At 49.6% G+C, this 22,380-nt stretch overlaps 2 protein-coding genes across 4 annotated transcripts in view; one reads left to right on the top strand and one right to left on the bottom strand.

Moving 5' to 3' along the window:
* The window catches only part of TSPAN32 (tetraspanin 32), a 44,943-nt gene extending 27,238 nt beyond the window's left edge, over positions 1-17,705 (bottom strand). For 2 of the 3 annotated variants that reach the window (XR_005602080.1, XM_039553174.1), the window contains exons 1-6: positions 17,628-17,705; positions 15,718-16,072; positions 10,517-10,804; positions 8,368-8,482; positions 6,992-7,089; positions 276-350 (exon numbers count right to left, since the gene is read on the bottom strand). Coding sequence is in view for 2 of the 3 variants with exons in the window: in XM_039553174.1 (XP_039409108.1) it covers positions 276-350; positions 6,992-7,089; positions 8,368-8,482; positions 10,517-10,582 (354 nt within the window). In the remaining variant the exon portion in view is untranslated. The remainder of the gene's footprint in view (positions 1-275; positions 351-6,991; positions 7,090-8,367; positions 8,483-10,516; positions 10,805-15,717; positions 16,073-17,627) is intronic. The other variant, XM_039553175.1, reaches the window with a different exon arrangement.
* A 301-nt stretch (positions 17,706-18,006) lies between these two features.
* On the top strand, positions 18,007-19,683 carry ASCL2 (achaete-scute family bHLH transcription factor 2). Its single transcript, XM_039553176.1, has 2 exons — positions 18,007-18,762; positions 18,862-19,683. The coding sequence occupies exon 1, from the start codon at positions 18,227-18,229 to the stop codon at positions 18,749-18,751; it is 525 nt and encodes a 174-aa protein (XP_039409110.1). The 5' UTR covers positions 18,007-18,226; the 3' UTR covers positions 18,752-18,762; positions 18,862-19,683.
* Positions 19,684-22,380: the final 2,697 nt, after the last annotated feature.

The raw sequence follows: 22,380 nt of genomic DNA, 5'->3' as shown, positions 1-22,380 counted from the left end.
CTAATGAGACTTGCATTTTGTTTTGCCTTCAGCACAAAGCATTTGCCCTGCATGAGGTTTTCCATGGCTTCTCCCTTCAGATGATCCCATTGAAGAGGCAGCTGATGAAGGTGACCCTGTTCTTCCAAGGGATGGATGCAACAGAGCATGGATCTGATAGACCTCAATATGGATGTCTTAATTAACACCAGATGTCCCTTTCATGGGAGAAATAGTTGCTACAAAAAAAACCTCTGACGAGATGCTGGTGGTATTTTCTAGCAGCCAACACTTACCTCCGTGCTGTGTGTGTATCTCCAGCAGGCAGCTGGGATCAGTCCACAAAAGGCCAGAGCAAAACAGAAAAATCCCTGAGGATAAAGACGAAAAATACCAACAGTTACAGCCTGGGGAGAAAAATAACCATTTGCAAACACAATCAGGACATATTTAATATGCTTGTTTGAGCAAGTTTCATTAAAGTTTAAGCATCACCTTCTTTTAATATCCCTCATAATGTCAGTTACTTAAAAGAAATTACATGGACAATAATGTGGTTCTCCATCAGGAGTCCTGTAATTACACTGTGACCAATTGAAAAGTTTGACCAAAAAACCAGGCAGCTTCCTGCAGAGCAGTTATTCTATTCTGCCCAAATTCCTACTGGACAAAGAAAATAAGGTATAAAAACATGATATTTACAGTATGCTCCCCTTCTGCTGCAGGACTGTGCTCCAGAATAGCATCTCCTTACTCATGGAATACAATCCCCTGGATTTAAAACTTGGCTATTGGCTTCAAAGAGGGCAAACCCCACACAAATAGTCCAGAAAGAAGCAAATAATTGGGATAGAGAGAAATCAACCTGCTGTGGAAGAGGAGCTGGACTTACTCTGTGACCAAGGCGGCAGCTCCACGGCCAAGCTGCCTTCTTTAGATCAGCACCATTCTAGTTAGACAACAGGATGACAGAAATACAATCAAGGCCAGAAACTGACCCTGAAGTGTCTAAACAATAACAGCAATGATGCAGGACGTGGCTTGACTTTTGTCTTCTTCCCTAGGCTTGCAGAGCTGGAAGTTACATGCTTTTATTTTTATTTGAACAAATCTGGACCAAAGAACCCACACACCCTGATATAAAAAGCACTCGCCTGCTGTGACAGCTGGACCAAATGATCTTGTTCACATTAAAAAAAAAAAAAAAAGGAAGGAAGAAGTGCCTGTAAAGTGTTTGAAGGCTAACTGGGCTCATCAAATATGAATCCATGGCTTAGTCTTGGAATGACAAAAGATGATGAATAAGCATCAGTTGAAAATTAATACCCTTAAAAGTTTTTCCATGAAACTGTGCCTCTTTCAACACAACAGTATGTGGGAAACTTAGCCAGCTGACTGCATATTATTTTGATTTCTAATTTTTTCTATGACTGTTTTTGTTGTACAACTGTAATAACTTGAAAAAGTTTAAATCTTTCATGAAATTTTACCAAATTCAAGCTTAAGAGAGGAAGAAGAACATTGCTTCTACCAGTTCTGCTTCACAAAAAAATTTGCTTAAAAGATATAGTTAATAAAAAAAAGCTCCAAACTCATGCATAAGCAGAAAGAAAGGAAAACGTGTTACTTCAAATCCTGGAAATGAAAGTGAATGTGCCAGTAAACTCCTTTTTCTGGCTCTTGTCCATCTGCTCTGTTTCTCTGCACTTTCCGGGGACTTTGCTCCTGGAACAAAACTGCCATTGGTATTTCACCACTTTTTTGGGGCTGCCTTGTTTCACGCTCTGCATCGGACACTGGGGAAAACCCTGGTACAGCTCTTACGAAAAATATTAAATTATGTATGTCCAGTCTCTCCTTTCATTTATTTTTTGGCAGCTGCCTGGCCATACAGCTGATGAGATCACTCGTTGCCTTGCTAGGAGCTGAAATGAGATTACAGAGGACCCTAAAGGAGATGAGAGGAAAAGTCTGATCAAACACTGACATGACAAGGGGGTTACAAGTCATGAAGATGTGGAAGAGTTAGCAGGGCAAAATATCACAGACCAAAACTCCGCTGGAGTGGGGGGTTCAACTCCTGCAGGTACAGCACAGAGTGGAGGGAGGAGGTGAGGTTACACAGGCATGTTAAGTTGTTCTTCAGTAGGACCAGACCCTGCATTTTGCACTGCCTCCAGCAACTTCCCCACCAAACAAATGGCATTTTCACCAAAATCAAGTTCAAAGACAGGAAAATTTAAAAAAAAGAAAATTAGTCAGATGGAAAAACCAGCACTGAGAGCAATGTTAGCATTCTTCTGCATATCATTCCATTAAAGTTACAATTGTGGGGACCCACCATGAACCCAGAGAGTGTGAACAACAGGATGCCAGTGACAAACCAGATTTCTTCCTCTGTGATCTCCCTTCCTTCCCCCACCAGCTCCAGCACTTACAACATCTCTCTGGGGCCAGAACCCCCAGCAGATTAAAATCCTCCTTCTCATCTTCCCTTCCTCATCTCCACGCCACGTCTCAGTCCTTCATGTTCAGCATCAACTCTCCCTTTATTTCTGTCTGGTTTTTCTGGGAATACCAAAATGCAACCCCTTGGGAAGCTCCCCATCCACCCAGCTGGTGCACAGAAATTACACGGCTCCGAGAACATCTTATAAATGAATTATAGCCTGCTTTTTCACTCCCCAGCCAAAAGGCTTTTGGAAGAGCAACTTTCTAATTACATTAGAAGACATTTGGAGGAAAAAAGAAAAAGGCAATGTGCAGTTTGCATACAAAATATGGAAGGGTCGAGGCTGGTTCACCATCTCCCAGACCCTTGGAGTTCCTCAGAGCCAGCCACAGGCTGCTGCCTGCTCCCTTTGCAAGAGACAGCCACATCAGCCCTGTGGAAGGCTGTCACCAGGCAGACATCAATTACTCTTTTATGAATGACCTTGTTTCCATGCTTGCTGCAAGGAACAATTTCTCTTCCAAAGACTTGGCAGAGTCTGCAGGAACAGCACCCTGTCTGTTGGCTGGTGTTTCTTTTAATTCACCTTTCTGATGCTTCTCCTTTGGTGAAGGGGGTCAGTTTTGGATGAGGGAGGGATCCTTTAGATCAGACTGGGTTCTGTAGCTCTGCCAAACTCCCACACTTCCAGGGAAGGAGCTGACCTCTGCCCTGCTCTGCTCCAGCTGCTTTTTGGTGCTGCTGTGGTCATGGCAAGGGCCAGCTCCCTGCCAGACTGCAGAGCCCAGGGGCAGGGAAGGGGGGAGCAAACTTCAGATTGCATCCATCAGGTTGTGTCCCTCCCTGCCTAACCGAGTTCATCTAAAAGCACGCACTGTTTTTGCCCTTGCACAGAGCAAACACGAGTCAGTGACATCAGAAAGAGGAATCTGTCCTCGGCACCAGCTCTGCCACTGGCACACAGATGCCTCACTCAGAAGTCTTGCTTCATGAGGGAGAGCACAGGAGACAGATTAAATTAGAAAGAAAGATGCTGACGTGTGCTGCAGTTATATTAAGGACCCTCTACACACTAGCCTACACCTGGGTATAATAAAGCAAACAGCCTGTGCTGTGTGCTAGCCCTACTAGCTCATCAATCTTGATGAAAAACTGGGTTATACCGGGCATGCACTGAGGCTTTTTCCACTGAATTTTTTTGGAACATCTGCTCTATCCTGAACACAAATTTTCCTCTATACAAGTCAGGTTTTAGGCTGTAAGAATTTCAGCTGGGATATTATAGTTGGAATGTTGCTCCCTGTTTTTTCTTTTCTTTCTCTTTCTCTGTCTGACCAGATAACAACACATGATGCTTTAAACCTCACCGGTGCTGGAGTCTTTCCTTTGTACAAACAGCACTAGGAAAACTGCTGTTTTCCTTCCTTTTCCTGCCCTTCAATAGCGACACGACCTCCAGGGGCTGTGAGAGCTGCAGGATATTAACATTCACGATGGCCATGGATCACCAGAAAGCAGGGTTTGCCTCAGCTGGAAAACAGTCAATAAGCCTGTTGCTATTCTCCCTGTTTAAGAGGAGCTTCAGGGGTAATATTCCTGGAATTTAGAACATAACTTGTTATCCTTAAGTTCTCAATTACTTTCTTGGAACCAGCTTCCTCACAAGCAGCAGTGGATGCACAGTAGCATCTGTCTGGTCTCATGATACTGCTAATGCAGCTACAAGACAATCTCCTGAGATGTGTGTGCCTAAACCAGTTTGTCCTGTTCTGGTTTCTAAGCACTGTGCACCCATTACTGGTATTAGAACAGCACCAGTAAGGCCTACAAAGACCAGAGACCCCTCCTCTGTAGGCACACAAACCTCCAGACAGCCAGGCAGCATGAGCATATAAAACCAAAACAGACAAAAAAGTGCTCCCGTAAGCCCGTCTGCATCCTGGTCAGCTTTTCCACAGGGTGGCCCGTTTACCAAGTGGCATTGTGGTAAACTAGCCACACTGATGCAGACATCCCCCAAGCATGGCTCGGTTTCCTGGACAGCCACAGATGTGAGGCAAATACTCTGATGTCTTCCCTCTTTGATTAAAGAATGAATTAAATGGTCTTCTAAATAAGACACACTCAATGCAGGGAGGAAAAGTCCTTTAAAATCAATAGCAGGGGAAGATGAAAGATTCTCTCTATTGCAGAAGGAGGAAAAAAACTCCAAGCACCAGGGCTGATCCCTCCTGTGAGCTACAGCCCAGCAGGGATCAGCAGAGCTGGACAACACTCTGACAAGTTTTGGAGCCCCACAGGGCCAAACCCCACTCCTGCCTGCGGTTACACCTCGCTGCAGCCGTCAGGGCTGGCTCTCCCTGCCTTTGCTTCTTGCTGGCAGATCAGAGATTACAAGTGTGCCCTGGGAGTGGGAACTGGGGTGAAAACAAGCAGCGAGCTGGGCTTTGGTGGAAGATACAGTTGGGAGGAGAGGGGGCGATTTTTAGGAATAGGTAAAGGCCCCCCTGTGTGATTTAAGACTCCGATGAGCTCCTTGAACACTTGGAGCCGAGAATACTGTTGCTGGTGGCCAGCTCTTGGGTGTCTGCCAGGGTTCCCGTTAATTCCTGAGGGCTGGGGACGTGCCAGCAGCCCGCAGGGGTCACGGGGGCTGCTCCCGTTCCCGGCGCGTTCCGCAGCATCTCCCGGAGCGCGCGGGGAGCGGCAGCGGGCAGGGAGCGGCAGCGGGCGGCCGGCGGGCCCCGCGGCCCCTCCAGCGGCGGAGCGCGGCGCTGGACCGGCCCCGCCCGGCTGCCAGCGGCCCTCTCGCCTACTGCCCCACGGCTCGGCACGGAGGCGGCGGAAACAGGGCTTAAGGGCAGCCGAGAGGCATCCCGTTATCCCTGCTCAGAGCAGCGTGGCGTGACGCCTCGTCCGGCACCTCGCACCCTTCCTCTGCTTCCCGCCAGGCAGCGATACCGTGACCTCCCTGCAAAGGTGCCATCAGGGGTCCAAAATGAAGACGGCCACATCCCACTCCTCTCCCCCCCCGCCCCCCAAAACTGTGGAAGCTAAAGACAAGCCAACAGGATGCACTAGGAGCCACAAAAATAGCCACATTGAGGGTTCTGCCAGCCAGAGGTTTTTTTGGTGGGCAGAGCTTGGCTGTGATAGCTCAAACCAGCTGGGCTGGTGGAGATGATGGGTGGCTGGGGGAAAGGATCACCCACGTTACAACGGGAAGGGAGAGCAGCACCGTGTGGACAGTGCCTTTGGACAGCAGCTCTGGAGTTCGCTCAGTATGTGTTTGCCATCTTTAACTATCGCATCCGGAAATGCCTGTGATTTTAACAGCCTGTTCTATGGAGTGGCATGCCCCAACCACATACCAGAGAGTAAGGCAACAAATAAACATTATAGAGAAGTTTGGCTGCATCTTCAGGCAGCCATTACTTTCTCCACTAATCTGTACATACCCATTGGTTTAGATGTGGTAGTTGCAGGCACACATTAAAAACACTTCAGCAAAAGGGTGGGAAGTTACACCTATTCTGTTAGAGTTATTCATAGGAACTCAGGCCCCTTTGGGCATCTCAAACAGAGAAAGGAAGATGGCATATTCAGAAGGTGAAAACATTAATCTCAGGGGCTGCTTTGCACTGAATTTTAAGGTGTCAGCCTCTCATTTCTGCCATCAGTATCATTTCCCCCAATTACACACATTAGATAAATCTCTTTAAAGTTACTGTATGACAGCAATGCAATTATTTTATATTAAACACGATTTCATGCTCAACAACCTACCTGCTGACTCCTGCCCTTCACATGGGAAAACATGCAGTGAGCAGCACTTTACCACTCATCCCTCCAGCCCCAAGGCTGGAAGCTGCTCTGTGCAGCCGAAGCCCCACATGCAGGCTCTGTTTTTAAATGGAGCTTAGCTCACAGTCCAGTTTACTACTGTCAACATGGTCCAGGCCCAAACAGGCACTTCGCTGTGGATGATGGAGAGGAGAAAGGGGGAATTTCAGCTCTTATGCTACCTCTCCTTGTAGGCCAAAACTCAGGGTCCAGCCCAAATCCCCCATACCTTCTGCCTTGGTTTGTATGCCTCACACCACCACTGTGGTGGATATTTGCAGTGATGGGGTGAAAAATAGTGGCTAGTTTGCTGTCACAAGTCAGGGGAAGCATGTGAGACTCAAAATCATGCTGCTAAGGTTTCCCCACACAAACCATGTGTTCACTTGATGAGGGGAAAAAAAATACCCTGGGAATTGTCATCTCCATAGTTCCTTGGCAGATAAGCACCTTGCCTCTGAAAGCTGCATACACAGGGCCTTGGCAAAGGAAACTAGGCACAGAAGGATGCAATCCTCAGCCTGAAGAGCTCTGCAAGGTCCTGCTTCTACAAAAACGTCCCCTTGCAGCACAAGGTGGAACAACAGGACCTCCTTCCCCAGGCATACATGCTTCCAGGCATAAGGCAACACAGCTCCCAGCACCACACATTAAGGGGGCCAGCCCCAGGTGACAAAAAGCCCCTCCCAGCCAGTTCCTGTGGGTACGGATACGCACCATGGCGGTGAGACACTGCGATTCCCGCACCGTGGCGGCAGAGCTCAGCAGAGCTGCCAGGATCAGGGTCATGCTCAGGCAGATCCCAAAGTAGAAAGCTGGAAGGAAGTCAGACATGGGAGTTGTGGTCAGATGCCAGAGGCCTAGTCTGATGCTTTCATCCAGAGAAAGGCCAAAAAGTGCATTTTGAGGAGCTGGCCCCAAATGTCCAGGCTGCAGAACTGAATTTTGTCTGTAATTTATTCAATACCCACTATCTGTGTATGCTTTGCTGTGTATGTCTGGCAGGGCTGTAAACCTCTGAGTGGTTCCCACAGCTCCAGCAAAGTGAAGCAGCCTAAAATGGTGTCGGTCCACCCAACAGACCACAAGCTGCCAATTATTTCAGCATTCTGATAAGGATCCCCCCCAAATGGGGGGTGCTGGTGTGCAGCAGCTGTCCCACAGCCCCTATCGGGACTCCAGGCACTGCTAATCTGGTGCAACACTCACCCTCTGGTTTCCTCCTGGCTCAGGCAGGATCACAGCCGGTGCCCCAGGGCAGGGCTCAGGGACCACGGCTCGGCAAAGGGCTTTGCTACCCTAACCATGCTGAGATAATACTTGCAAACAAGGCAAGTGGAAGCGTTGCTGGAGAGGGTGACTGGGGTGGGAGAGCCTGCAAGGCTACAGTCAGCGCCAATATATAACCCCTTTATGTGTAGGAACAGGGAAGGAATGTACCTTAGCTTTGGACTAACATAGTTTTTACACCTGCCTTGTTAAACTGAAATTGAGAACCAGGATCTCGAGAGGGTATGAGCGTGTTTAAACCCAGAGTACAGCTTGGGAGAAGCAGCAGATGCAAGTGCAGCAGAGGCGAGCAGGGTATTTTAGTATCTGGGCTATCTTTGCTCTAGCCTTGTACCTGAGACTTCTCCCTTGTGAAAGCAAAAATACCCCACATTTCCTAAAACAAACTCTAGGTGTTGCCATGCATTTCTCCTCCCAGCCTCAATTTTCTGCGTTCTGCTTCAACTCCTGTAGCTCCTCTCCCCATGCTCCCAGTCTCCTGCCAGCCCCAGTGCACTTTTAGTGACTGAGGAGCTCCTCCTGAGCTCTTACTGCAGCACAGGGGCAGGATGGGGACATGGTGAATAGAGGAACAGGTGCAAACACAGAAGCACCTGAGCACCCCATGCTCCCACAGCATGCTTTGGTTACAGGCATGCAGGTTTGATATGGGAAAGTAAGTGCCTGTAGGACTGTGTTAGTCCTAATGCATCCTCCAAAATCCAGCTCCTTCCTCCTCTTGAGATATTTCCTTCAACTGCTTTAGGGAATTTTGTAGCTCCTGGTATGACCAAAGTTCTCGCTGGGATGTGACCGCAACATACCTCTGTGGTGGATGACCCTGTAGGAGTTGCTGTCCAGGGAGACGTTGCTGATGAGGGTGAAACGGAGCCCATAGTGGGTGACTGTGCTCAGCGTGGCAATGGATAGCCCCAGGAGCTGGAAAAGAAGGGTTTCAGGAAGGGATTTACAAGGCAGCAGCTCTTTCTGGGTGCACACAAAGGTTTGAGGTGTATCTGAATACTCCTGAGCCCCATGCAAATGCAGACAGCCTGATCATCCAGAGACCACCATATGTACCCCAAAATGCACATAAAAGGACAAACCCCAGACACTTAAAAATACTAAAGCTGTTCTTCTCTCCTGCATAATGAGTGCATGTGACACTGTGCAGCCCACAGTCTCTTGGCCAGTGCCCGTGGATTAAATTCCCACCATATGAAGAAAACTGAGAGGATTGATGCCCTGGCAGCACCTGGGTGGTGCCACCCCATTCTGCAGACTGCACACATGTGGCTGTGAGGGCTGCCAGCTTCAAGAGTGGTTTTAGGCAGGGGTGATGTTCTCTGCTTTGCTCTTTGCAAAGCCAGTCTCGCTGCCTGCTGTTGGCTCTGTTTCCTACAGTAGAGGGCAAAGAGCTGAGTCCTGTACTACTCTAAGTTGTCTGTGCTGGTTTCTGTCTCTGCAAGGTGTTGCTGGCTTGTTTCTGTCCCAGCCCTGAGAGCACTCGTATGCCTAAGGCACAGGGTAACTACTTGCACATCACCCTCCATGTTGCCCAGACTGAATCCAGGTGACGGAGAAAGAACATTTCTGATGGTACTTTTCTGTGGGAGATGGCTCTAGGGCAGGGCTCCTTGCAGCATGACTGGTGGCAGAGCTGGGACAAAGGCACCAAAAGCAAAACCAGCTCCAAATCTAGTGTAATGAACCTGCAAAATGCAAGGCCACTCCTAGCTCTGAAGATAAGGCTTCATCATTCTGTGCTTTCACAATACAGAAAAATGAGGCAGCTATACCTGTGTCAAATGTGACAGTGCAATCTCAACATAATCCCCACTGTGTGACATTTTCTAATAGCTTTTGCTGGAGGCTTACGGTCTCAGAGACTAAATCCATCCAAACCATAGCATTTTGTCTAACCTAATTTGTGGCACCTTCAGATCCTTCAGACTGTGCATTACTGTGTATCTTGACCCACGCCCAGCAAAATATTAAGTGCAACACCAGTTAGCTCAGATTTCCGAGAAACACCAGTCTAAAATCCTCCTAACAGCAATAACAAGATTCTAACCATCCACAGCGGCTGTGCCTTAATGCCTCCTCTAAACATGCTTGGTACCAATCCTCCTTTCATTTCCTCCAAATGGTGTATTCTGTTATTTGGAAGAGAGAACCATTGTACAGTCAAACTACAAACTTCATTTGTGGCCCAAAATAAGGTATTACTTTTAATTACACTCTTAAAAAGCCACCAACCCTCTTTGAACTAAATACAGATTATTATTATTGCTGTTGGTATTGTTATTATTATTACTATTATTAAACTGGCAAGTTTTGATGAAGTGAAAACGCAACAATAACATACAAGTCAAAGCATCCAGGAGAAGTGTTCTCCAGTATCCACCATTTCCCATCAGCTCTTACAGCAGATATCCAGAAACTCCCCTTGAATTTGCTTCAAAAGCTGATAAAAAGAGTCCCTGGAATTGTTTTCGCTTTGCGGTGCTGATCCACAGGTTTCTCACACACACTTCCACCAAAGCCTTGTGGTTTCACATTCTCACCGATCCCACCTGCAGTCAACCACCCTCCCAGCAGCAAGTGTGACTGCAGCAGGTCTGTCCTCTCTCTTTTGCTCCAAGGAGACAGGAGCAAATATCTTTTTGCTGAGAACCACCCATTCTGCCAGCAGCGACCTTTTCTTTCTCCTTGGAGGCAGCTGCTGAGTTGTGAAAGAGCAGCAGTGGTGTGACATCCCTGAGAAACCAGAAGTCTATCAGAGGAGGGGGGGCGATGCTGGTGGCCAGCGATAACCGCCCATGGTGCAATGATAACTCAGGCAGTTGGCTGTGCTTGCCCTCCGCCCGCCAAAAACAGAACGTGGGAAAACCATCCCCTCTCGGAGCGGGAATGGCAAAGGCAATGGTTCACCTCGATTCTGCAGAGATCCCCCCAAACCTGCCTGCTCACCATGACACAGAGGCTGGTCACCAGCAGCTGGCACTTGGTGGTCCTCATCCCGCACCTCAGTCCCATGGCAGCTTGTCCCCAGAGAGAGCTGGCAGTTGGTCCCTCCAGCTCTTGATAAAGCCTGGGTTTCCACCAAAGGAGGCATGGCCACAGCAGGGCCTCTCAGGAAGTGGAGTCCCCACCACGTGCCGATGCACCTCCTCCTGCCTGATTATTAAATCCTGTTTAGGGCAGTCACCTTCTGAACATGCTCTCAGTCAGCTGCTGTCCGCTCCCACACACAGCCAGCTGGGAAAGAAGGAAGAACACACAGAAAAACAACCTTTCATGGAGTTTGGAGCAAAGCTCCCTTAAAAAAAAATTTAAACTGTGCAATGAAAAGTCAGTGTCAAAATATCCTGGCTTTGACTTTCACTGAAATGCAGTTTTGCTTAATAAACATTGTCGGTAACATTTTTTTTATAATCTGCATAAATAGTATTTTGGGAAAAAGTCTAGGAAAAAATTATTAAAAAAAAATAACCTGTTGTTTAAAGAAGGGATTAAACCCCCCCAAACAGATCTGTGTAAGAGTCTTCTCTCCCCATGTAAAACTACCACAGGGCAATAACCTTTGGCTGAGTCTCTATTAGAACTTGCATTTGCAGATACGGGAAAAAAACACATTTTGGTAGTATTTTATTCAGGAAAATGGCTATATGGAAATATAACCCCCTGCCCCAGAGATGCTCACTGTCCGTGGACATTTTAACTCTGTCCTTTCCCCTCTCCTAGCACTGAAGACTCCATGGACCCACAGCTGCAGAAGATTTCTTGTCTTCAAAACCAGCTGTCTCCAGGACACGTATTTCTCAAAAGTAAATCGCAAAGAAGCCTCAAGAATGATCTGGCCAAAGTCAGCCTGAATAACTGAGTGCCTTAATCATCCTTAGTTTTGGAACCAGGCTGGTGGAGAACAGGTGAAACAGAGTAATGAAAAATAATTGCACTCCCTCCAGGTGGCAAACAAAGGGAGCAAAAAAGTAAAACCATCCCACAACAGTAACTGCAGGAAGATGACAAAGAAGGAGGAGGAGAGGAGTGAAAAAAGGAAGGAAGATGCATTTTGTAAAGCGAAGAGAAAGCAAGTTGCACAAAGCCATGAGCACAGGAAAAAGCATGTTGTGATTTTCTGACTACATCACTAGCTTTCTTGCAAGCTTTCCTGCAGATCATCTTGGTTGCAGCCTTCCAAGATGCCAATGAGAACTGCCACAGCCAGTGCCAAAAACAGGTGTCCCCATGGCTCACAGGTGCCTGCCCTGATGCCCAGGAGGAGATACTTATGTACCGTGTGCAGACAGAGACCTTCCTCCTCTGGCTACCATCTGGAGACCATCTGAGGAAAACCAATGGCTAGACAACAGGGCAGGAGGGCAGTGGGGAGAGGACAACAAGCTGGTAAGGCAGCTGATGCCAAGCCTTCAGGAGCAGGATGGCCGGGAACAGACCAGACAGGGAAAATGCCTTATAAGACACTGTCAGAGTTAGGATTGCATCTGAATGCAGAACTGTGGGCACCCATCATTTCTTCTGATACTAGAGGACAGACAGGGGTGTTGTCACCTGCATTTCCAAGGTGAAGAATCCCTAGTACAAAGGCAGCAGAGCTGGTCCACCCATGGAGTTACAGGTTAAATCTGGAAGGGCTGCAAGAAGGCATAAGCACAGCTCTGTGTGTAACACCAAGCCACATCAGCCCAGCCACGAGCGACAGTCACCAAGCCGTGTCACCTGCCCTGAGCACACCCAGAACCTGTTTCACAGCGACGGAGAGGGAAAAAAACATGGAACCCATCTTCGTTTCCCGCTAGACCCCAGTTCCTTCCCCGGTCCAAAACGACTGCCACCGCAGAGAGACCTGTGAGAAGCCAAGTCTCACACTAGAGGTCCCCACAGGCCAGCACAACCCTTTCCCGAAGGGCAGGATGATCGACGTGGGCTTTCTGAAGGGCAATTCCCTCCCCAGTTCTATAACGGTCTCCTCAGTTCCTGCAGGAGCCTTGCACCTCACCTCAGGTCCACCTGAGAGGTCCCAAAATCGCTATCTACCCACTTTGCAAGGGCTCCTGGTCTTCCCACAAAATATGTTCTGCCTCCTTTTATCTCCAGCCATAAAAACGGGTACCTTCACTGACTCACGGAGCTCTGAAAGCAGGTCTGCAACTTTAAACACCTGGGTTTAAACAGCTGCTTCCTCTGTTTTGGTAGAAAATGCCAATTTCTGAGTAGCTTGCCCGTGTCTTCTGATGCTTCTCCCACCAGCAGTGCTTGGTGCTCTTGCTTAATACCCATTCCCTCTACTAACTGCTCTGCCTGCTGGGCTCAGGGGTGGAGGGATTTTTTGCTGTTTCTCTTTCCTCTCTCTTACCTTCTATCCCATACAGGTATGCCTTGAAAGTTTCCTGTTTGGGACAGAGCATATGTGGATTTCTAACATCAAAAAATTAACAAGAGCAAAAGAAGTTGCTTCCTCACCCCTCCCCCCAAAAAACAGCCAAAAGAAAGTCACTCCCTCACCCAAAAGAAATCAGTAGAGTAGAGCTGGGATATTAAGAGGTTGGGCTGTGATTGAAGGAGGCAAATTTGGCATATGGAAGGGCACTGCTGAAGGGAGCACAGGGGGAGTCTGTGTGCACATCTTACCTGTGCCCATCGAAAAGGCAATCTGCAACACTTTACTTTCTAAGGGATTAAACTTCCCCTGGGTGCTCTGTTGCTGGCACACGCCTACCTCTCTGTCCAGGAAGCATTGGTGAGAAACAGGGTGTCCCCTCAACCTCATCCTCCTGGGAAGAGAGGCAGGGCTGGTGGCATGCCAGGGAACCACCCTCACAACCAGCATGTGGGCTGGATGGCAGCACGGCTTTTCCAGCAAGACTCGGCTTCCTGCCCACCCGGGCAGGTTTTATTGATCAGTCCCCTTTGCAAGAGCACAACTTATCGCTCCCAGAAGCGGTGCAAAACCACAGGTGACCACAGCTCCTGCCTGTGGCTTCCTCCCTTATCTCTGGTTATCAGCTGGAGCATGGAAAGATGGTAGTGAGTCTGAAAATACCCCAGGGAGCACAGGTGCTCTCTTTCTAGCCTTGCAGCAGCTTGCAGACGTCTGTTATGAAAATATACACCAGCATCCCCAGCTGCATGGGTCTCGGAAGGATGTGCCACCTCATCCAGAAGGGAAGGATTGATTTTAAAAAGGGAACAAAGCCAGATCATATTTTTTTGCAAAGCTATAAACTCCCAACACTCTTCTGAGCTGGAGGGAAACAATGCCCACTCTGTCAGAGGGATGTTCTAAAAGAGCTGGGGGATTTGATGTGTTAATGCTGCAGGGGGTGAACTTGGGACACTAAACACAAATGGAGAAGAAGAGGCTGAATTCAAGCTGGTGCCTTCTCACTCCATCAGTGCAGCCACCAGTAATGGAACAGCAGCACTCCAGCCTCAGCTGCTTGAACACTGTCAATGCAGCAGGGAAGAGAAACCTCCCCCTGGGCTTTGGGGCACTGCTACTCATGCTCCTGAGAAAGGATGGGCTGGAAGCAAGAAAGAGGATGTCACCCAGGAGCTAAAAATACACCCATCATCCAGTCAGGATACTCCTGCGCCAGGTCTCTGCTGCCTCTCAGCAAGCCTCCTCCTTTTCCAGCGCACAGCACCATTAGGGAAAATACCTCTCCTCCACAGCAGAAAGCAGCTCCAAATGTGTCAGATTTACAAGTGTCAGTGGCTCAGCTCATTCAGTCCTTCAGCTACTGCCCATAGCACGGCTGGATTCACCCTAAAGCTCGCTCGTAAATAAAACATGTCCATATCAAACCGCAGCGCAGCCATAGGGGTGATGGGAAGCCGGGGAGACCTCAGAGCCTGCGTCTGCCTTCCCGGGCACATCACAAGGATGCATTGTAAAGGCCGCTTAGCATTCATCTAGCACATACACACAATCAAAGCTAAAAACCAACTTTTAAACCTGGGGCCATCTCTTTTCAAGAAAGGAATGACAGGAGAAAAGGGGGAGGTGCTGGGCTTTGCCAAGCTTCAGATGCACCATACAACTCCACTGTGAATGGAAACAAGGCTGGCTGGAGGCTTGGAAGACACAAAACCAGAGAGAAATCATAGTATCTCCAAAGCACTTTTTTACTTATTACTATTTTCAATGTGTGTCCCAGAAATCCTCTAGTGATTCCCAGGCAATTTGAAATTATTATAGGTGAGCAAATAAAATGTCAGAAGAGTTATTAAAAATAGTTCATCAAGCCAGAGAAAGATTACATTGGAAAAGAGCATAAGCTGCAGATCCCTTCAAAGAATAAACCCAAATGAACATCTTTCTCCACTGAAAGAACCATACTCATAGCTCTAAGGCACACCGCCCTACTCAAACAAAATTATTTTTGCTTTTTCACATGCTAACTGCAAACCATAACTGCCCAGGAGCCAGCTGTGCAGGTGATAGACCTGAAAACACAATGCAAGCCCTGCTCCATCTAGTCCTGCTCCTGGTGAAACCAGTGTGAGCACAGCCCAGTCTGGCAAGTGGGCTCACCAAGGACAGGGCTGCTCAACTGCCCATTGCTTTTTATTTCTGACATACATCCTCCCAAGCTTTATTGCAACAGGACCTCTATTGCTTTCCACTGGAGTCCAGAAAGTTTTGGTAAAATACTCTAAAAAGCCCATGTCAGCTGCCTGTAATGCATGGGGTGACACCAGGGCTGACCCAGCACCCCACCCTTCCTGCTGACACATGTGCCAAGTCAGGGGCAGCACTTTGCTCTCACCTTTGGCAGGTGCAAGAACTAAATGTAGTGTCAGAGGCCCTTTCCAGAGGCCCTTTTTCCTTCCCCCTGAGCATCGTTTGGCCACCTTGCAGCACACTGGCTGAAGCCACATGGGGCTGCAAGGTGTCCACACCAACCACACAGTTACCATTTTTGCCTTACCTGCTCCAGGAGAGGAGAATTTCTTCTCCCTACTCTCTGGGGATGGGTAGCACATTGCTGGATGCTCTCTCTCCGCAGATTATGATCAGGAAGTTGATTATGAGCACAGACAGTGTTTAATGATGTCTTGTTCTACTGGATCTTACATAGTCATTAACTTTATAAAGAGATTTCAAGTGAGATTGCATTTCTCTGAGTACAAGATGTACCTACCTACCTTCCTGCAGACTGTTGGGGAGCCAGCTGCACTGCTAGGAAAGTGTAAGCACTTGCTGTGTGTTGAATATCAGATCCGATGGCCACATCTGGCTGGAAACACACGTCGTGATCAGCAGTCCTGAACCCAATTTGGACAAGTCAAGCTCATCCCTGAGCTGAGCGTGGAATCTCTGTGGCTGGAGGCTGCGCGCTCTCCCTTGAGACCGGGTTTACTGGTGTGCGTTATTAATGAAAAAATTCCCTGTAGCTATTTTTGTATGATAAAAATCCAGTTATTACTCTTGAGTGTGGCACTTCGATACAGAAAGCTTTCTCTTGAAAGGTTTCAAGGGCAGCAGCTTCCCCTTTCCTGTGAAAAAGGTTTTCAGCAGAAATTAGAGACGAGGTAATAAAAGAACATCAGTATTACTCCACTGCAGTAATGGCCCTACTGACTAAGCTACGTCTGACAGTGAGCGCAAGGGAAGCCCCCTGTACCAGCCAGGGCAGCTTTGCAGATGCTGGAGACAAGTGCATGACATGGCCTGAGCTGAGCAAGCAGTCTGTGCACTCCCAAATATGTTCAAGGCACAAGCAGCTCCCTGGTGCTGCCCGGAACCCACCAGGAAAAATACTCCACCTGTGCCCCATGCCATGAGCCACTCCTTTGGGGTCAAGTCCTTCAGAGAAGTTGTAGGGCTGCTCATTGGTTTGCCCCCAGGTCTACAGCACAGCCAAGAATGTCTCAGGAGCCGCTGAATTTGGGCGTTAAGCCTTCTGCGTGTTTGATTACCAGAAAATCAAAGTGCTCGCAGGCTCCATACAGGAATTTCAGCTCGGCTGCCTGGGACACTGCAGTGGGGCTGGTTCCTTCAAGCCATTGCCATTGCAACTGATCCCCAGGGGCAATATTTCTCTTGCAACATAATGGAGCCTTGCTGCTCCCTAAATAACCCACACAGAAACTAGAAAAGCCCCCTCTGTGTCACATCAAGAAATGATAGCTCTTTGAACTACCATTTTGGCTTAGATATACCCAAGGACCAGCACCACAGTGGTTCAGGGCAGCCAGGGGAATACAGACCCTTTGATATCCAAATCGAGCTGCAGAGTCTTGCTGGCACCTGTCCATGTTGGTGCCAAAGACACCCACTTGGAGCACTTTCCTGAGATGGGGTTATGTTCCCCCCCAAAAAGTGAAGCCCTGTGACTGAACTGCCCCACACTACTGGATTTTTTTTTTTTTAAAGGCTGGGTAGGATCAAAGCCAGGACAGCACATCCTGAAGCTGTGCTGAAGCCAAGAGTGGACACAGCTCCAGGGCAGTGCGTTCATGTAGCTCCCCCTCCATCCATCCTGTTTATTTAGCAAAAACCATGCAAGTTATTTCTTCCCACAAGCTCCCGGGACTCCAGGAGGAAGCTCCTTTGTCCTCCCCACTCCATCCAGCTATCTGAACGCACCTTACGGTGCTGCTCTTCCCACCGGAGCTGGAAGCAAGGCTTGCTTGATGGCAAGCCAAGGAGGACTGCTTGGCATGGCAGAGGGAAGCCGGACTGCAACCCCCGAGCTACAAAACCTTCGCATTTTCCTTCTTGTCTCCATACCTTTATCCCTGAATCTCCCACTGAAGCCCAAAAAGCCGGCGTTGGCAACATGATTCACGCCACTGCTATAAATCTTTGTTATTATACTCTTTTGGTGGATGTAACAAAGCAGAGCCCCGGCGTGTCCCGTCCCTCTGCCAGGCAAGCACCGACCGGCAGCCAGGCGCCGGCACTCCCCGCTCCGCAGGGAAAGCCCTGGGAGCAGCCGCGCTGCCGGGCCGCCGCCTTTCCCACACCGTCACCCGCGAGGTACCCGGTTTCGGCAGGGGCCGGGCTGGTGGCACATTTGAAGGGACAGAACCCAGGGCTTCCACTCACCGAGGGCACCGGCGAGTCCCGGCAGTTCGTGCGTGCCCGGTCTGAGGTGCGGAGGAGGCGGGGCGAGAGGGAGGCCCCTCCCCCGAGTAATAATAATAACTAAATTACACTAAAACGTCAAAAATTGCCAGGGCAGGGGCGGTGATTTGAGGGAAGGTTGGAGCGGGGGGGCAGGGAGCGCACCCCGAGGGGCAGGGCCGGGACGCGGGCGGCGGGGGTGCGCGGGGTGTGTGTGAGGCCGGGGGGGGGCGGTTGCCGGGGCCGGCGGCGCCACGCGCCGGGCGCGCGCGGGGCGGGGGCGCGCGCGGGGAGGGCGCGGGCGGGGGCGCGGCGGCGGCGGGCGCGCGTGGCGCGGCGTGCGCGGCGCGTGCGGCCGGCGGGGGCTCGCGAGCCGCCGCGCGTTGATAAGGGGCCGGCCGGCGGCGGGACCCGCCGCAGAGGCGCGGAGCGGCGGCGGGAGAGCACGGGCATGGGATCAACTGCCCCGCGCTGCCCACCCCCGCCTCCTTTGTCTCGCTTTAAATTTAGTTTTGGCTTTTTTTTTTTTTTTTTAAGTTTTGGGGTGTGTTTTTTTTTTCCGCCGCCGTGGCCGCCCGGCGATGAACGGCGGGGCTCTGCCGCCGCTACCCCCCGCCGCACCCCGCGGCCGCCGGCGGCCCGCTTCCCCCGAGCTGCTGCGCTGCAAGCGCCGCCTGGCCTTCGCCGCCCTGCCGGGCACCGGGGCGGCGGCGGCAGCCGCCGTGGCCCGTCGGAACGAGCGGGAGCGCAACCGCGTGCGGCTCGTCAACCTGGGCTTCGCCGCCCTCCGCCAGCACGTCCCCCACGGCGCCGCCAGCAAGAAGATGAGCAAGGTGGAGACCCTCCGCTCCGCCGTCGAGTACATCCGCGCCCTGCAGCGGCTCCTCGACGAGCACGACGCCGCCGCCTCTTTCCCCGACGGCCGCGGGCGGGTGGCTGTCGGGGAAGTTGGCGGCGGCGGCGGCGGCTACTCCTCCGCTTCGCCCTCCTTCGCCTCCTCCGCGCCCGGCTCACCGTGCTCCTCCGAGGAGAGCGGCTACGACGCGGCGCTCAGCCCCGAGGAGCGGGAGCTGCTGGACTTCACCAGCTGGCTGGGGAGCTACTGACCCGGCGGGAGGTGAGGGGGCAGCCGGATGGGAGGGGGCGCCGCTTGCCCCCCGGGGCTCGGGGGAGAGGGGCAGGAACCCACCGGGGCTCTTCTCACGTCTCTCCGCAGCCGCGCTCAGTCCGCAGCACGTCGGCGCCCCCGGTCTCGGCGGCAGCAGCATCCCCCCGAAAGTACTGACCTCCACCCCGGCGGGGCCCCCGCTGGCTGCTTTTCTCACCGGGTTCAGCCGTCGTCTTCTGGCTGTGGAAAGTGCAATGGTGTAGCTGATTGCGGGGTCCCGCTCCTTGCGCGGGGCCAGCGGCTCCGCCTGCCCGCTGCGAGCTGCCGACCCACGACGAGGATGCCCGAGCGAACCTGCTTCCCCCCGCCGCTGCTGTCTGGTGTTGCTTTGGAGGGGTGGAAAGGAACAAAAAAAAAAAAGAAATTAAAAACACTTGATGCTTCCTTGTTTCTGGAGGGGGAGGGAATTTTTTATCATGTCAGATTCTATTTTATATGTAACTTGAACTGCCTATAGGGACACTGGTGTATGAAGACTTATTTTTGTACAAGAAACCTTAGAGAAAAGGGATGAGATGGTTCTATTTTTAGCAGGTCCTATCCACTTGTTCTTGAACACTACCAGCTGGAATGTTTTGGGAACATACACGGTATAGATGAAAAGGTGTTTGTTTGGGTTTTTTTAAATTATTCTCTCCAAACACTTCAGTAAAAGACTGTAAATTACGTGGTGTTTTAACGTGGTGTCTGAGTTTGCCTGGTGTGAAGGTCCACCTCTCTGAAAACTGAAGTTTTATTAAAAAAAAATGTATTGAAGGCATTTTTGTATGCACTTGCTAGGATTTCTTAAGTTGTACATATGCAGTTTTTAAGAGAGTATCATATTTTATGTAAATTGACTTTATAAATAAAAATATATTTATAAATGGCTTCAGGGCTGTAAGATATGTATGTTTGCCAGAAATGTGCAAGGTTACCTAACTATTGCCTGGAGGGGTGGGAGAGGGGAGTAATGACCAATACAGCAGAGAGGCGGTTCTCCCTGGACCAGGCTTCACGTGCAGAAGGGGATAAGGAGCAGCATAGCACAATCTCCAGGCTTACTTTTTTTCCCCCATTCAAGTTTTATAAACTCAGCACTTGGAGCAGGTACTGCCGGGGTGATGTGTGGGGAGCTGCAGATGTGTGTAGGAGACAAGGCGGGTTTGGGGCTGGTAACCCCTTTCCTGAACGTGCAGAAGGTGCATTTGCAGGAGGCTGTGTTGCCCCTGCCTGGGATGATGGGAGAGTCATAGGAAGGTTAAGAGGAAGTGGGTATCTGAAGTTTGTTTGTCCTGGCAGCAGGTCTCAGGAGGTAGGTTGGGGTGCCTTTATTCAGGGGAGCAGCACCTCTGAGAACAGTGTTGTCCTTTAAAAACCACACAGACTAACCCACAGTGTCCCACCTTGTGCTACTCTAACTTGAGCTGCATGTACATAGTCTTTATCTAAAGGCAATAAGCAAATGTGAATTACTCCATGGAAACTGTAGTCAGATATTAATAAGCTCTGTCCATTATTTTTGGGCTCATGCTGCAGACCTGCTTCAAGGGAGGTGAGCCAGAGGTAAAAACTGTGTGTCTTTAAGGTAAGACTGCTGTGAAACAAAACACAGGGCTGATGGCACAAAAAAAGTATGGCAGAGACTGTTAATTCCCTTAAAGAGCTCTGGTGAATGTTAGGAGTTGAATGGATTAAAATGGGCTGGCCTGTGGAATATGCTGAATGAACACAAAGCAGAAATGGTTATTAAAATTGACCTACTTTACAGGGACTGTGTGTATAGTCTCTGCTGCCTTAGTACTGGGAAGGTAAAATTTTTCAGGAGTGTCACTTAGCAATTCCAGATTCAGTAATTGCAGTGGATGCTCTGTCATCTGGATCTGTAAGAGTATCCCACATACATGATTCCATTTGGAGAGGAAAAAAAAAATCCCCAAAACAAGCCATGGGAAAATGAAGGCCCTTAACAGGAAGCAGTATTTAGGAGCCTGCAATCGAGAGCATTATTATTATTTTGCTACAAGTTCAGTCCCTAATCAAAGTTGCTGTAATAAACACTCCCTTTGAAAGGCACAGGGAATTCAAATTAGTAAATGTCTTGCAAAGGTTTTACCCTTTATGGCTCTTGAACAGTCCCCCAGGTAGCAGCCAGAGCTGTGAGCTGACCTGGGTGTTAAGTGATCGGCTGTGCTTGGCAGCAGCAGGAAGGGCTGGTGGAGAGGGGCGAGTAATGTGGTACCTTTCCCCAGAGAGGGTTTAAAGGCTTCATCCTCACAGATGACCTCCAAAAATTTAGCCAGACATAAACTCATAGAGACACACATATTTATTCTCAGCCTAAACCAACATCACGTCATCTTTTCCAAGCGGTTTAGAAATCGGGACTGCTGCATTGGTCTGCACAAGTGTCCCATTATGGCAGAATGCATTTGTTTAAAGCATGTTACCACTGCTTGGCAGGGTGTTTGTTTTCCTTCCTTAGGTGCACTGATCATTTTAGTATTTCCAAAAGCAATATTTGGCTCTTAGTCAAGTAACTCCCAGCATTGTTACCGCATTCATCTGATCACCCAAGATACTGTTGCAGCAACTTTGAAGCAGTATCAACTGTAACTGTATTGGCAAGAAATCAGCTGTAAGCAGTTTTCACTTAAGCAATATTAATATTAGGGGAAAAAAAAGGAGCTTAGTCAGCATCACAAGTTACCTTAATGCTGTCAGTCAGAGTTTCAGTCGAAACTAGAGGGAAATCAGGAGCGTACAATTTACTTTAAAAAACCCCACAGTGGTCACAAGTCTTCCAAACAGTTGAGGGAGAAGAAGGTGCAGGGAAAAGGATGTATGTGTGTTTTAGAAATACAGGATGAACAGAGGGACTCCTTTGTCTGACCGTGGCCATGGCAGATCTGAAGAGAGCTCTGCTACACTAGAGAGAAGGGTACTGAATCATTGCACCCTTTAAAGAAAGCATTAGGGAGGATGCAAGGTAGGTTCTTTGGCAGTTGCAGTGGGTACCTTTAGCCAGCCAAGCTCACTCATCTTCAGCACCACCTGAAGACTGCTTGGAGCCTGTTGAGAAGGCTTCTGACCCTAAAAACTCAGACCCAGAACTCTGCTCCGTTTATGCAAAATAGTGCCAGTTCAAAGACTTGATGAAAGCCCTCTGACCGTGAGAGTCACCTGTCAGCAGCAAGAGTAACAGCAGACCTGTCTTCTCAGCCAGGTACTTCCCCTGCTTGCACGAGCCAGCTACACTTGATGATGAGACCCTCAGTGTTTGGGTTAGCTGCCATCAACCACGAGCTGCCATGAGGGGTTCCAGGAAGTCTGGGTGCCTGCCTAAGCTGCTACACGGAACACTTGTGGCCGGAATGGGGAATGCCTCTGATGAGAACATCATTACTCTAGATGTACAACTAGAAACTCCGTGCCTAAAATGGAAACCCCAGCTCCCAGCAAGACACAAACCCAGCCCTAAGGTACAGGGCTGCAGGAGAGTCTGATAGATTCAGGAAGAAGAAAATAAGCTAAGGAATTCTGAGAACTAAGAAAAAAACAAAAGGCTGAGGACTCCAGGGGGGCACA

The sequence above is a fragment of the Corvus cornix genome, chromosome 5, assembly GCF_000738735.6.
Source record: "Corvus cornix cornix isolate S_Up_H32 chromosome 5, ASM73873v5, whole genome shotgun sequence".
Lineage (NCBI taxonomy): Eukaryota > Metazoa > Chordata > Aves > Passeriformes > Corvidae > Corvus > Corvus cornix.
Note: the sequence above shows the minus strand (reverse complement) of the source record. Positions and strands in the feature narration are given on the sequence as shown.